The sequence below is a fragment of the Leiobunum rupestre genome, chromosome 10, assembly GCF_980474605.1.
Source record: "Leiobunum rupestre chromosome 10, qqLeiRupe1.1.hap1, whole genome shotgun sequence".
NCBI lineage: Eukaryota > Metazoa > Arthropoda > Arachnida > Opiliones > Sclerosomatidae > Leiobunum > Leiobunum rupestre.
In genome coordinates, this window is record NC_143393.1 from 31,039,281 (window position 1) to 31,052,469 (window position 13,189).

General features: G+C 37.3%; 1 protein-coding gene and 1 long non-coding RNA gene across 2 annotated transcripts in view; both read right to left on the bottom strand.

Annotated features, from left to right (window-relative positions):
• LOC149925374 (mite group 2 allergen Gly d 2.02-like) overlaps window positions 1–10,619 on the bottom strand; it is a 124,966-nt gene extending 114,347 nt beyond the window's left edge. The window contains exon 1 of the mRNA XM_090160323.1: window positions 10,503–10,619. Within this exon, the coding sequence (XP_090016449.1) occupies window positions 10,503–10,556 (54 nt within the window). The 5' untranslated portion in view covers window positions 10,557–10,619. The remainder of the gene's footprint in view (window positions 1–10,502) is intronic.
• Window positions 9,827–10,228, bottom strand: LOC149925378 (uncharacterized). The gene is made up of 2 exons (XR_016477082.1): window positions 10,094–10,228; window positions 9,827–9,997 (listed from the first exon to the last, which is right to left on the bottom strand). It is a non-coding gene; the product is annotated as an uncharacterized LOC149925378 (long non-coding RNA).
• Window positions 10,620–13,189: the final 2,570 nt, after the last annotated feature.

Genomic DNA, 13,189 nt, shown 5'->3' on the forward strand with positions numbered 1-13,189 from the left:
GGTGATTTCGACCACGACGATTTTTGCCAACGGGCAAACAGCCTCCGTTTGAAATTAAAAAAATTCTTAAGCCTCAAGACAACGTTTAACGCAATATATTCGTTTATAAATTTCTTAAAGAAAATGTTTAAAATTGGTTTCTCAAGTGTGGCTGTTCAAGTTGGCAATTAAATGATAACGAACTTGCCGAAAGTTAATATAGATTTGATAAAAAACACCAAAGGAGAAAAGTGATCTGCGTTGTGAAAAATATTATTTCCAAGAAATGTTCTGAGACCTCAAGCAAATTATTTATACATTTTTTTTTCATATTTCATTAAAACTAGCCCTTGAAGCAAAGCTGAAGCAAATGGAGTTTAAAGATAGCTGGTCTTTAACGTCCGAATACCCGTTACTTAACTACTCGAAACCATATTATTTTTATTTATAGAAAAGTTAAAGTTAGAATCGTTTTAAGATAAAATATAATCGTATAACATAAGATGTTCAAAATTATTTATGTTTTAATATCAATAAACAGAAGACGGAACTTTCATATTTGCCTTACTGACAGTGATTGGAGCTGAAACACAACCAGGTTAGCTTCCGGGAATAATGTTAAAATAGTGTAGAGCTGAAGCCCAAATTTAACAATTAATAGAAGTATATTTAATTAAGGTTATGGTTTACTTTACTTTAGAAATAGTTAATTACGCACAAAGACACTAACTTCATCTAAAAGAAAAAAAAATCCAATTATAAAGTTTAAAATGAGTTTAAAAAAGATTTGTTTTTGACTTTTACTAAAGTTCTGCGAAGTCGTCAACATACTAGCCGGCTATCCCAAAAAATTCTACATGGTAATGCGATTCGTAGCTTTTAATTTATTATCGAACAAACTTTGTAAATTAATGTGGTTTTAGAACGATTCGCGTAATTAATTTTGAAGTTTTAAACATAAAAATGAAAACACGAGATAAAGGAAATAAAATTTGGTGACATTGAAAAAGCTTCGGTATTAAATCTAAAACGATTTTGGTAGTAATTGTTTTCAAATTATTTCTTCAACATATTTCGGTCGAAACGTCGCCCATCTTTTTTTTTACATATATAAATCTAATGTATAATCATTGTTCGACGGATTCGGTATGTAAAAATATTGTGATAAAGCGGTTTTACTTAAAGGTTTAAGAAATATGCTATACTCGAGCATTCAGAGTTACGGAGACGGGGAAGGTGATTCATCTCCAGATGACTTGATGCCTGCGTCATATCTAACAATGCCACATAGCAGTAATGAATCTGCAAATATATTTCCTAAACCACCCTCAGAGTACCAATACATTCTTTCAAATGATTGTCTTAAGAAAGAGTAAACCCCCGTTCGCGTTGCTAGCAAAAAGAGTGAGGACCCGCATTCTGACAAGATGATACTAGAAGTTCATTTTCTTTCGAAAAAATTCGATCAAATTGGTTTAAAAAATGTCGAAATTTGACTTTGATCGATTAGTACAATAAATGATATTCTACTTGTCTCCGATTTTTTCAAAATTAATTTGATCCTCACTGTTAGATTCAAAATGGATATTGGGTTAGTTCCTTTTCGTATTGGTTGCTATCCAAAAGAATGGGCAATTTACAGATTTGTATTTAATTAAATAGCTTTTCAGTTCACATAGCTAATTATTAACTTAAATATAGATGCATCGGATTAATTATGTTTCTTTGATTTTTAATGCAATCCCTTTATCCGATTTATATGTGAATAACACATGAAACGACAATTTTACCAGGATTTATAAAATTCAAATTCAAAACGAATGGACGGTTTTTTCTCACTTTTGGGCCACACTCTAATTATTAAAAGTTTTTCCAGGAGTGTGATGCGGCCTTGAATACAAATTAACTAACACCAGAGTTGCTTGATTACATTCATTTCTCGGTATCAGTTTGAATGTTACAGCTCAAAGTACTTTGAAATAATCCACTTAGCATGCGTAGAAATTCATTCGCACTATTAAACATATATTCAATAAACGTAAGAAGTATTTCATCGTTCTGAATATTTAAAAATATTATCCTTTGTTTTTGTTTTGCGTCAATACAAATTGAAGTATTTGGAATGCTTTTAATGCAAGGTAAGTGAAGCCAGGCCCGGATTGGCCAGGTTGGCTGGTCGGCAATCGCCGAGGGCGTACACAGTCTCTAGCCGAGGGCCCCGAAAGGAGAGAGTCCGGGCCTGAGTGAAGCATTTCTAATGTGATGAGAAAGATTTAAATATTATTTATTTTTATCTGCGATGGAACACTATTATATTTTTATTAATAATATTTAATAAGTAAATTTTTTGAGAATTTTTCGAATTCTCTCGTAAAGAGTTAAAAGGCCTTCTTGGTTAAAAATTTTAAAAATAAAATGGTTAATTGCGTTTGAATTACATGACCACAGCAAACCACTTTCCCATAAATTTATTTCAGTTAAATTATTGATTATATGTGTATGTCATTGTATATTATTATTCCTCGAAAAACCTCGTGGGTACGTCGGTAAGTAATTAGAACTTTCGCGTCGCAGCAAGAGGAACCGGGTTCGATCCCAGCAGCCTTGATAAATAATAAATATTGATTATTATTAATTATAAGAGGTTTCGTGTTATTATCAAATAAATTGCCATTAATCCGAATTATTGTTAGCTACTTAGCTTCCATCTTTAAAACTGATATTTTTCAAATGCTAATAATCCTTTCTTAGTATTTTGTCGTACCCGATGAAACAATGGTAGGGAACCTCAAAGACATATCGGCTCATCACGGCTTCTTCCTCTTAAAGAACTCGTTGGCTATTCCTAAGCTCTCGTATCTTCTACGTAGCTCCCCTGCCTGGCGATTCGAGGACGGGCTTCAGTCGTTCGACGATACCCTACGTGTTGCGCTGCAAGACGTCACAAATACTTTGATGGACGACGCTCCTTGGATACAATCCTCGCTTCCGGTGGCAGCGGGCGGTCTTGGAGTTCGACACGCGGCTACTTTATTGAAATAAGAAAAGCAAAATGCAAGCTTCCGAAGTTCAATAATCTCTTAAAGTTAATCTTTTAAATTGATCTCGGGGAGACAACTAACCTAGATAGCTAGCCGCGATAAATGGTTTGTTTGTTTCGTTACGAAGAAGTTGACAATCATTATCGAAACACTTTTCGGGATTCGGGATGTAGGCCTATTTTCAACTATTATCAGAATATATTTTTGCCCTTTCGCAGCAAAGGCAAAGAAATGCGCAAGTGATCGTTATTGGATTGAAAACCGGTCGATTGAATCAGACCTAATGTTTCGAACCCCGAACGTTATAAAAAGTTACATTCTTGGTATACGTCTTGACTTCAGATTCAGAAGAGCTTTCACATTGATTTTATATTTTAAGATTAACCACTTCGTGAAAAGTCGAGCAGATTTCGCACAAGTCTAATGCTCTGGATAATTTCACTTTACTTGCTGTCATTATTTTTCTCCGTGATTCTATTCTCTAGTTTGACACTTCCGGAAAAAAAAGTTCATTGATAGCTTTGAAGACATATTGCCGACTCTGGGTACAAAAATATTGGTTAACGCTGAAAACTGTGTACGCTTTTTTCTCGAGGTAAGTTGATAGTGTTTCGAATGTAATTATTACTCGCAATATCGGCTTCTGAATGCTTCACAATTTAAATTGAAGCCAATGATGACTGGCCGCTGTTCAAGGCTTCACGCGTGAGATATAAGAAAATAAGCCTTAACATTTTTTAAGGATTTCCTACAACGCTTTATTATGTGACTTCAATTTACTGATGATATTGTACAAAATATTTAAATAAAAAGAGTTAACTTCGTTTGTCGGTTTTGAGATAAAAGGTTTCGTATTAATTCTGCCTTAGCGTAAAGAAAAATTAAACTGTGTTTCAGAATGGATTTTGGATGAAACCAAAGCAAAACATTAATTAATGCACAGTAGTTGCCCCGTTATATTGATCTGGTCTGTCAGTAAAGTCACTTTCAAGAATAAATATACCACATTAACTTCCTTACTCTCACGAATCCCCGTACGCACTAACACAAACCTTTTATAGATGGCTTCAATATTAATGCTTTAGTGGTCTCTAAGTATTTTAAAGAATAAAAGTTTTTTATTACAAAAAAACTTGATTGATTAGTTAATTTAATACTATTATCACTAATTATAACGATGCGGTATTTCAAATATAGCCAAATTTAAATATTTCACTTGCGTTTGGAATTAAAATTAGTACTTATATAAAAGAATATTGATCCGAAATTGCTTAATGAGTTGGAAAATAACTTTTACCATTTTAAAATAATAAGTTAAAGCTAAAGGGTTTTAAAAAGTTAGTTAATTAAATTTTCCAAAAGAGTACGTTGCCAAATAAATCATTATAGTTATCATAATGGTCCTTCAGATCTACTAAAAGCCCTTTTCAGATAAAAAAAACTGTTAATAAATTGAGAAATTCTTTTATAAATGTTTTGATAGAAATAAACAATTTTAGTCAAGTAAAGTGGCTAAATGTTTGTTATAGTGGCTTTCTTTAAAAATGTAAATAGGTTATATTACAGAAGTTCCAGTTGTCTGTATGTAGAGTGAGTAACAAAAATCGTTAAGGCAATAGGTATTCATTAAGAGGTCATACCAAATGTCCTGGAACTGTCTGGAAAATAAAAGTAGAAGGGAACAAAACATAATTTTTGGAAATAGAAACTGAAATTAAACGTTTCTGAAACCATCAATGATTTCTAGCAGAGGGAGAAAGAATGCAATATGCTCGCAAACGTTTGATGGACAACCTCCGTAGGGTGGGCTTACGGCTATGAATGCGTTTTATATTAGTTTTGCACTCGGTCTTTAGCATTATATTCATACGTATTTTCTTCTTAGAGCAATAGTGTAAAATATTTTGACTTATTCTCAAAATAGCTATTTAAATAAAAATTGTTTGAAAATATTTTAAAGAAGAAATGTAAGAATTTAAATGTGGTCATTTAAAAAATAGTTAACACGCTCTCTGATTTAAATTGATAACTTCATATTGACTTTGGAATTTATATAGGAAAAATTGTTTTTCTGAAAATATTTATAGTTTAAATAAAGACTCAGATGTTAAATTAAGTTTTGGAATATATTGATAGTGCAAATCAAAGGCGGACAAGTTTGTTCAGCCTTATTTTGTCTCATCGTGCAGCGTGTAGCTTCCCGCATGAAGTCAGAGCTGAATATCTGGTATTTAGACGATTCTTCACTCGGCGACAGCCCCGAAGTGGTCCTCGAAGACTTAAACCTCCTGCAAGAACTTTCATCGGACATCGGTCTGGCACTAAACCCTTCGAAGTGCGAGCTTCTTATCCTGAATCCGGGTTTATTTGATCAAGCTTACTTTCAGTCCCTTTTCGAATCGGCAGCCCCTGGTATCTCAACAGTCGTTCGCTCCGATTACGTCCTTCTCGGTGCGCCCCTTTCGGACGAAGCTATTTCCTCTTGCATCACGAGTAAGATCGTGGCGCTAAAAACAATGGTAGGGAACCTCAAAGACATATCGGCTCATCACGGCTTCTTCCTCTTAAAGAACTCGTTGGCTATTCCTAAGCTCTCGTATCTTCTACGTAGCTCCCCTGCCTGGCGATTCGAGGACGGGCTTCAGTCGTTCGACGATACCCTACGTGTTGCGCTGCAAGACGTCACAAATACTTTGATGGACGACGCTCCTTGGATACAATCCTCGCTTCCGGTGGCAGCGGGCGGTCTTGGAGTTCGACACGCGGCTACTTTATTGAAATAAGAAAAGCAAAATGCAAGCTTCCGAAGTTCAATAATCTCTTAAAGTTAATCTTTTAAATTGATCTCGGGGAGACAACTAACCTAGATAGCTAGCCGCGATAAATGGTTTGTTTGTTTCGTTACGAAGAAGTTGACAATCATTATCGAAACACTTTTCGGGATTCGGGATGTAGGCCTATTTTCAACTATTATCAGAATATATTTTTGCCCTTTCGCAGCAAAGGCAAAGAAATGCGCAAGTGATCGTTATTGGATTGAAAACCGGTCGATTGAATCAGACCTAATGTTTCGAACCCCGAACGTTATAAAAAGTTACATTCTTGGTATACGTCTTGACTTCAGATTCAGAAGAGCTTTCACATTGATTTTATATTTTAAGATTAACCACTTCGTGAAAAGTCGAGCAGATTTCGCACAAGTCTAATGCTCTGGATAATTTCACTTTACTTGCTGTCATTATTTTTCTCCGTGATTCTATTCTCTAGTTTGACACTTCCGGAAAAAAAAAGTTCATTGATAGCTTTGAAGACATATTGCCGACTCTGGGTACAAAAATATTGGTTAACGCTGAAAACTGTGTACGCTTTTTTCTCGAGGTAAGTTGATAGTGTTTCGAATGTAATTATTACTCGCAATATCGGCTTCTGAATGCTTCACAATTTAAATTGAAGCCAATGATGACTGGCCGCTGTTCAAGGCTTCACGCGTGAGATATAAGAAAATAAGCCTTAACATTTTTTAAGGATTTCCTACAACGCTTTATTATGTGACTTCAATTTACTGATGATATTGTACAAAATATTTAAATAAAAAGAGTTAACTTCGTTTGTCGGTTTTGAGATAAAAGGTTTCGTATTAATTCTGCCTTAGCGTAAAGAAAAATTAAACTGTGTTTCAGAATGGATTTTGGATGAAACCAAAGCAAAACATTAATTAATGCACAGTAGTTGCCCCGTTATATTGATCTGGTCTGTCAGTAAAGTCACTTTCAAGAATAAATATACCACATTAACTTCCTTACTCTCACGAATCCCCGTACGCACTAACACAAACCTTTTATAGATGGCTTCAATATTAATGCTTTAGTGGTCTCTAAGTATTTTAAAGAATAAAAGTTTTTTATTACAAAAAAACTTGATTGATTAGTTAATTTAATACTATTATCACTAATTATAACGATGCGGTATTTCAAATATAGCCAAATTTAAATATTTCACTTGCGTTTGGAATTAAAATTAGTACTTATATAAAAGAATATTGATCCGAAATTGCTTAATGAGTTGGAAAATAACTTTTACCATTTTAAAATAATAAGTTAAAGCTAAAGGGTTTTAAAAAGTTAGTTAATTAAATTTTCCAAAAGAGTACGTTGCCAAATAAATCATTATAGTTATCATAATGGTCCTTCAGATCTACTAAAAGCCCTTTTCAGATAAAAAAAACTGTTAATAAATTGAGAAATTCTTTTATAAATGTTTTGATAGAAATAAACAATTTTAGTCAAGTAAAGTGGCTAAATGTTTGTTATAGTGGCTTTCTTTAAAAATGTAAATAGGTTATATTACAGAAGTTCCAGTTGTCTGTATGTAGAGTGAGTAACAAAAATCGTTAAGGCAATAGGTATTCATTAAGAGGTCATACCAAATGTCCTGGAACTGTCTGGAAAATAAAAGTAGAAGGGAACAAAACATAATTTTTGGAAATAGAAACTGAAATTAAACGTTTCTGAAACCATCAATGATTTCTAGCAGAGGGAGAAAGAATGCAATATGCTCGCAAACGTTTGATGGACAACCTCCGTAGGGTGGGCTTACGGCTATGAATGCGTTTTATATTAGTTTTGCACTCGGTCTTTAGCATTATATTCATACGTATTTTCTTCTTAGAGCAATAGTGTAAAATATTTTGACTTATTCTCAAAATAGCTATTTAAATAAAAATTGTTTGAAAATATTTTAAAGAAGAAATGTAAGAATTTAAATGTGGTCATTTAAAAAATAGTTAACACGCTCTCTGATTTAAATTGATAACTTCATATTGACTTTGGAATTTATATAGGAAAAATTGTTTTTCTGAAAATATTTATAGTTTAAATAAAGACTCAGATGTTAAATTAAGTTTTGGAATATATTGATAGTGCAAATCAAAGGCGGACAAGTTTGTTCAGCCTTATTTTGTCTCATCGTGCAGCGTGTAGCTTCCCGCATGAAGTCAGAGCTGAATATCTGGTATTTAGACGATTCTTCACTCGGCGACAGCCCCGAAGTGGTCCTCGAAGACTTAAACCTCCTGCAAGAACTTTCATCGGACATCGGTCTGGCACTAAACCCTTCGAAGTGCGAGCTTCTTATCCTGAATCCGGGTTTATTTGATCAAGCTTACTTTCAGTCCCTTTTCGAATCGGCAGCCCCTGGTATCTCAACAGTCGTTCGCTCCGATTACGTCCTTCTCGGTGCGCCCCTTTCGGACGAAGCTATTTCCTCTTGCATCACGAGTAAGATCGTGGCGCTAAAAACAATGGTAGGGAACCTCAAAGACATATCGGCTCATCACGGCTTCTTCCTCTTAAAGAACTCGTTGGCTATTCCTAAGCTCTCGTATCTTCTACGTAGCTCCCCTGCCTGGCGATTCGAGGACGGGCTTCAGTCGTTCGACGATACCCTACGTGTTGCGCTGCAAGACGTCACAAATACTTTGATGGACGACGCTCCTTGGATACAATCCTCGCTTCCGGTGGCAGCGGGCGGTCTTGGAGTTCGACACGCGGCTACTTTATCCTGCCAGCATTCCTGGCTTCGGCCTCCAGCGTAGTCGGCCTGGTGCGCGACATTCTACCCGCGTCAATTTCCGTCTCTTCAGATCCCGCGTTTCATGATGCCTTAACACAGTGGAAGCTCAGGACAGACGCAAATTTACCGCCTTCTGACCACTGGCCCCATCAAAAAGTGTGGGAGAGCCCATTTGTCGAAAAGTCGTCCGCTTTCCTGTGGGACTGCGCTGTCACTGATAGGGACAAGGCAAGACTGCACTCGGTAAAATCTAAGGAGTCGGGATGCTGGTTGAACGCGCTCCCCTCGCCCTCTCTTGGCTCCCTCATCTGTGTGCCGCATTCGTGTAATTGTGGAAGTGCTGTTGACTCTTTCAGCACTCATGGTCTTAGCTGTAAGCGTAGCGCGGGTCAACTTTCCCGTCACGGTGCTGTGAACGACCTTTTAAAACGCGCCCTGGTCTCCCCTGGAGTTCCGTGCATCCTAGAGCCGCCGGGTCTTTCGCGTGATGACGGAAAACGCCCAGACGGATTAACCCTGGTCCCTTGGTCGGGCGGGAAATCCCTCGTCTGGGACTTCACCTGTACCGACCCTCTAGCGTCCTCGTATTTGGCCTCTTCTTCCTCAGCCCCTCTCTGGGCGGCTACCCAGGCTGAACAAAAGAAGAAAGTCAAATACGAGGGCCTCGAGAGTCGATACAAGTTTAAGGCCGTCGCCATCGAAACCTTCGGCTCCTTCGGTCGGGACGGTTTGGCGTTCATACATGCCATCGGGCGTCGAATTCGTGAGGTTACCGGCGAGCCGCGATCGGTGGAATTTCTCACGCAAAGAATTGCTATTGCGGTTCAAAGAGGGATCGCAGCATCAGTTCTTAACTCGTTCCCCCCGGGTGCTTCGTTTGCCGATTACCTGGCAACCTTGTGCTAATTTCTTTTATCTCTATGTAGCTTTGTTTAAGTGCTTATAGTGAATAAATGCTTATTTTTATATCGATAAAAAAAAGTTAGTAATCATTTCATTACCACCACGACAAGCGGTCTGTTGGCAACTTGAACACCCACATTCAAGAAATCCATCTAAAACTTACCCAAAAGAAATTTATTGAGGAATATATAGCGGCACACGTTACTATGAAGCTTAAGTTAATTTTATTTTCAAAAAGAGGCTATTAACACCATTGGCAGATACCTTTCGTTCTTCTAAATTACGCAAAATTAAAAAATACCAACAACATAATTTTGACGAGCGAGACCCAATTATTTAAGCGGTAAAATGACAGTTTTATTGTACATTAAAATACAATACACGATAAAGAATATTTAAACATTTTGAATTATTTAAGTCTTCGTGATGCGAACCTTGAGACGAGCGCAAGCCAGATTCTTCCCGACTTCGTTCACACCCTTGAAGGTGACTTCCATCGATTGCTAAGTGGAGAAAGAATTATCCCATTTAACGTCACAAGATTAGCACATTAGAATTTCGTAAAATCGTAAAATGTCGAAATGATTAAAGAAACTCACGGCGGGGATCATCTTGTGGATGTGAAAAGTGGATGCGTAGGTGTATACGTTCCCTGGCTTGACGGGACAAGCGGGTTGGATCTTGCCCAAGCAGATGTCTTCATTGTCCTTGGGGAAGACCATCTCGCGATCACGCAAGTAATAGAGGTGGTGGCCGAATTAGCATCACAAGCTGCGATGAAAGAAAAGAGATTAGAACCAAGTGGTGTTGAAGTCGAAGATATTGATCCAATTTACGAGCTCGGATGAAAGCTTGGATTTGGATGGTGGAGCCGTGTTTGAAGACACACGGTTCGCTGTTGCAAGGGGTCACGACCAGTTTCAAGAGACTTCCGTTTCCTACGATAACATGTAATAAGTGTCCTATCTTAACCCGCAACAATTCATTTATAACAACAGTAACTTACCGCATGGCGATAACAGACGCCACGAGGGCTAAGACTATTACACTAATAGAAGACATATTTTTGAGATTACTTCTAACCGACAACGAAGCTAAAATGTAAACTGTTGGATAACCGACGCTGTTGGATAACCGACGCTGTTGGATAACCGACGCTGTTGGATAACCGACGCTGTTGGATAACCGACGCTGTTGGATAACCGACGCTGTTGGATAACCGACGCTGTTGGATAACCGACGCTGTTGGATAACCGACGCTGTTGGATAACCGACGCTGTTGGATAACCGACGCTGTTGGATAACCGACGCTGTTGGATAACCGACGCTGTTGGATAACCGACGCTGTTGGATAACCGACGCTGTTGGATAACCGACGCTGTTGGATAACCGACGCTGTTGGATAACCGACGCTGTTGGATAACCGACGCTGTTGGATAACCGACGCTGTTGGATAACCGACGCTGTTGGATAACCGACGCTGTTGGATAACCGACGCTGTTGGATAACCGACGCTGTTGGATAACCGACGCTGTTGGATAACCGACGCTGTTGGATAACCGACGCTGTTGGATAACCGACGCTGTTGGATAACCGACGCTGTTGGATAACCGACGCTGTTGGATAACCGACGCTGTTGGATAACCGACGCTGTTGGATAACCGACGCTGTTGGATAACCGACGCTGTTGGATAACCGACGCTGTTGGATAACCGACGCTGTTGGATAACCGACGCTGTTGGAGTACTACTTCTTTTCTACCCGAGATTTTACTGACTGGGAGGGTTTTATCCCCGATAACAATAGGCGAACACTTTTTTGGTGAAATAGTATTTTAAATAAAAAAATTACGTCTATCAGAAAACACAAAATTAGTATTAAAAAATTGTCGAAAACGTGTACGAAATGTTTTAAAAACCACCTGATTCCTTTAATAATAATTTTTAGTGTATGAACCGAGTAAAGCCTGAACGGAGCGTTGTTTTTTAAAGTCCAATCCGTCTGTGATCACTTGGTTCGGATTCAATTCGTCCGTGAACTGTTTACGTCGGATACAATTCGTACGCGTTGTATCCGTAAGTAATTTAATCCGAACTGTCCGATCCGACTATAAAAATAATCCAACCTGGAAAAAAATCCAATCCGTAGGATTACGGATGAATATATCCGAATAATTGGACGGATTGGTCAGTTATGGATTTTTACCTCTTAAAAATGTACGGATTGGATTTTAATTGGATGAATCCGATACTGAACGAATTCGGGTTTTCCAAATCCGATCCGTCCGTGGTCCATTCACGTCGGATCCAATCCGTCCGTGGTTCGGTCTCTTCGGATCCAATCCGAACCATCCAATCCGTAATTTAAAATAATCCAATCTGTGAAAAAATATAATCCGTAGGATTACGGATGAATATATCCGAATAATTGGATGGATTTGGTCAGTTACGGATTACAATTTGACGGTTTGGATTTGGTTGAATGAAACCAAGATGGTCACTGAACGGATTTGGGTTTTAAAAATGTAATCCATCCGTGGACATTCGCTACGAATTGGATAGTTTCGCATTTTACTTATCCTTCCACATACTGAGAGGCGTCTCTTCCTATTCCCGCAATGTTAAAATTTCGTTACCAGTTTTTGACGCACGCGCGAATAGAAGAAATTACAAATGAAGTTCAGGATCCCACTACAGGGGGTCGTTAGTTAAATATTTTTAGAAGATTTTTGTTACATCCGGAATATGGCAACGATTATTTTCTTATTTCTCATACTAAAAAAATTAAATAAAATGTGAAATGGTTGTTTCATGTGAATTTATGACGCAAGTAGGTACAACTAATTATTTTTAAATATTATTATATTTGAATATTGAAGTGCCTAAAATAATGGGAAACATAAATAGCCAAGGCCTAACAACAATAACAATAGAAATTAAATAGATCAAATAACATAATGAAAATAAATAAGAAATAAATATATAAGATAAAGCTTCGAAGTAGTTCAAAAAAGACGAATATGAGGTATGTGTTTAGTGCTGTATCTTCATAAATTTCATGTCCAGTCTTTTCTGTGTTTTTTTGCAATCATGATCGAGATCTTGTTTTTTCAGGGCCCTGTGTATGCAAAACTCAACGAAGAAACTTATCATGTTTTGAAATACAATCGGACATGTTGAATCTATTGAAGCTTGAAACCAAGTCAATTCAACGTGTAATAAATCTTTCCATACGCTCTTTGACATTTGTCATGTGAGATAGTAGTTTAAAGCTAGTATCAAATACCTCATTTGTTTCTGTAATAAACTTAAAAAAATTGTCAGTAGGTACTTTAAGGCTACCAAAAGAAGAGTTCTTTGTTGTTTTGAAGGACTTGAAGGAGAGCACATTTGTAGGATCAATAATTGGATCGTTCTTTTTGAGTTGGCTGAGGCAAGAGGAGCATTGGTGGTTTGAAAAACAGCGATGGATTAAATATCCTGATATATAGCAAAGGACATTTTGTTTAAGTAGATTTGGACTCTCAATTGAATTGCATATTTCCAAGTCCTCATCTGTGCATTGTTGTTGGCCTTGCAAAACATTTTGGTTTTCATTGTCCGTCAGTACGTCTTCATCTGGCCCAGGGGCTGGTGATTTAAAGGAATAAATATTCAAAATGAACTCGTCTAAGTCATCAATGCAATTAGAATCAG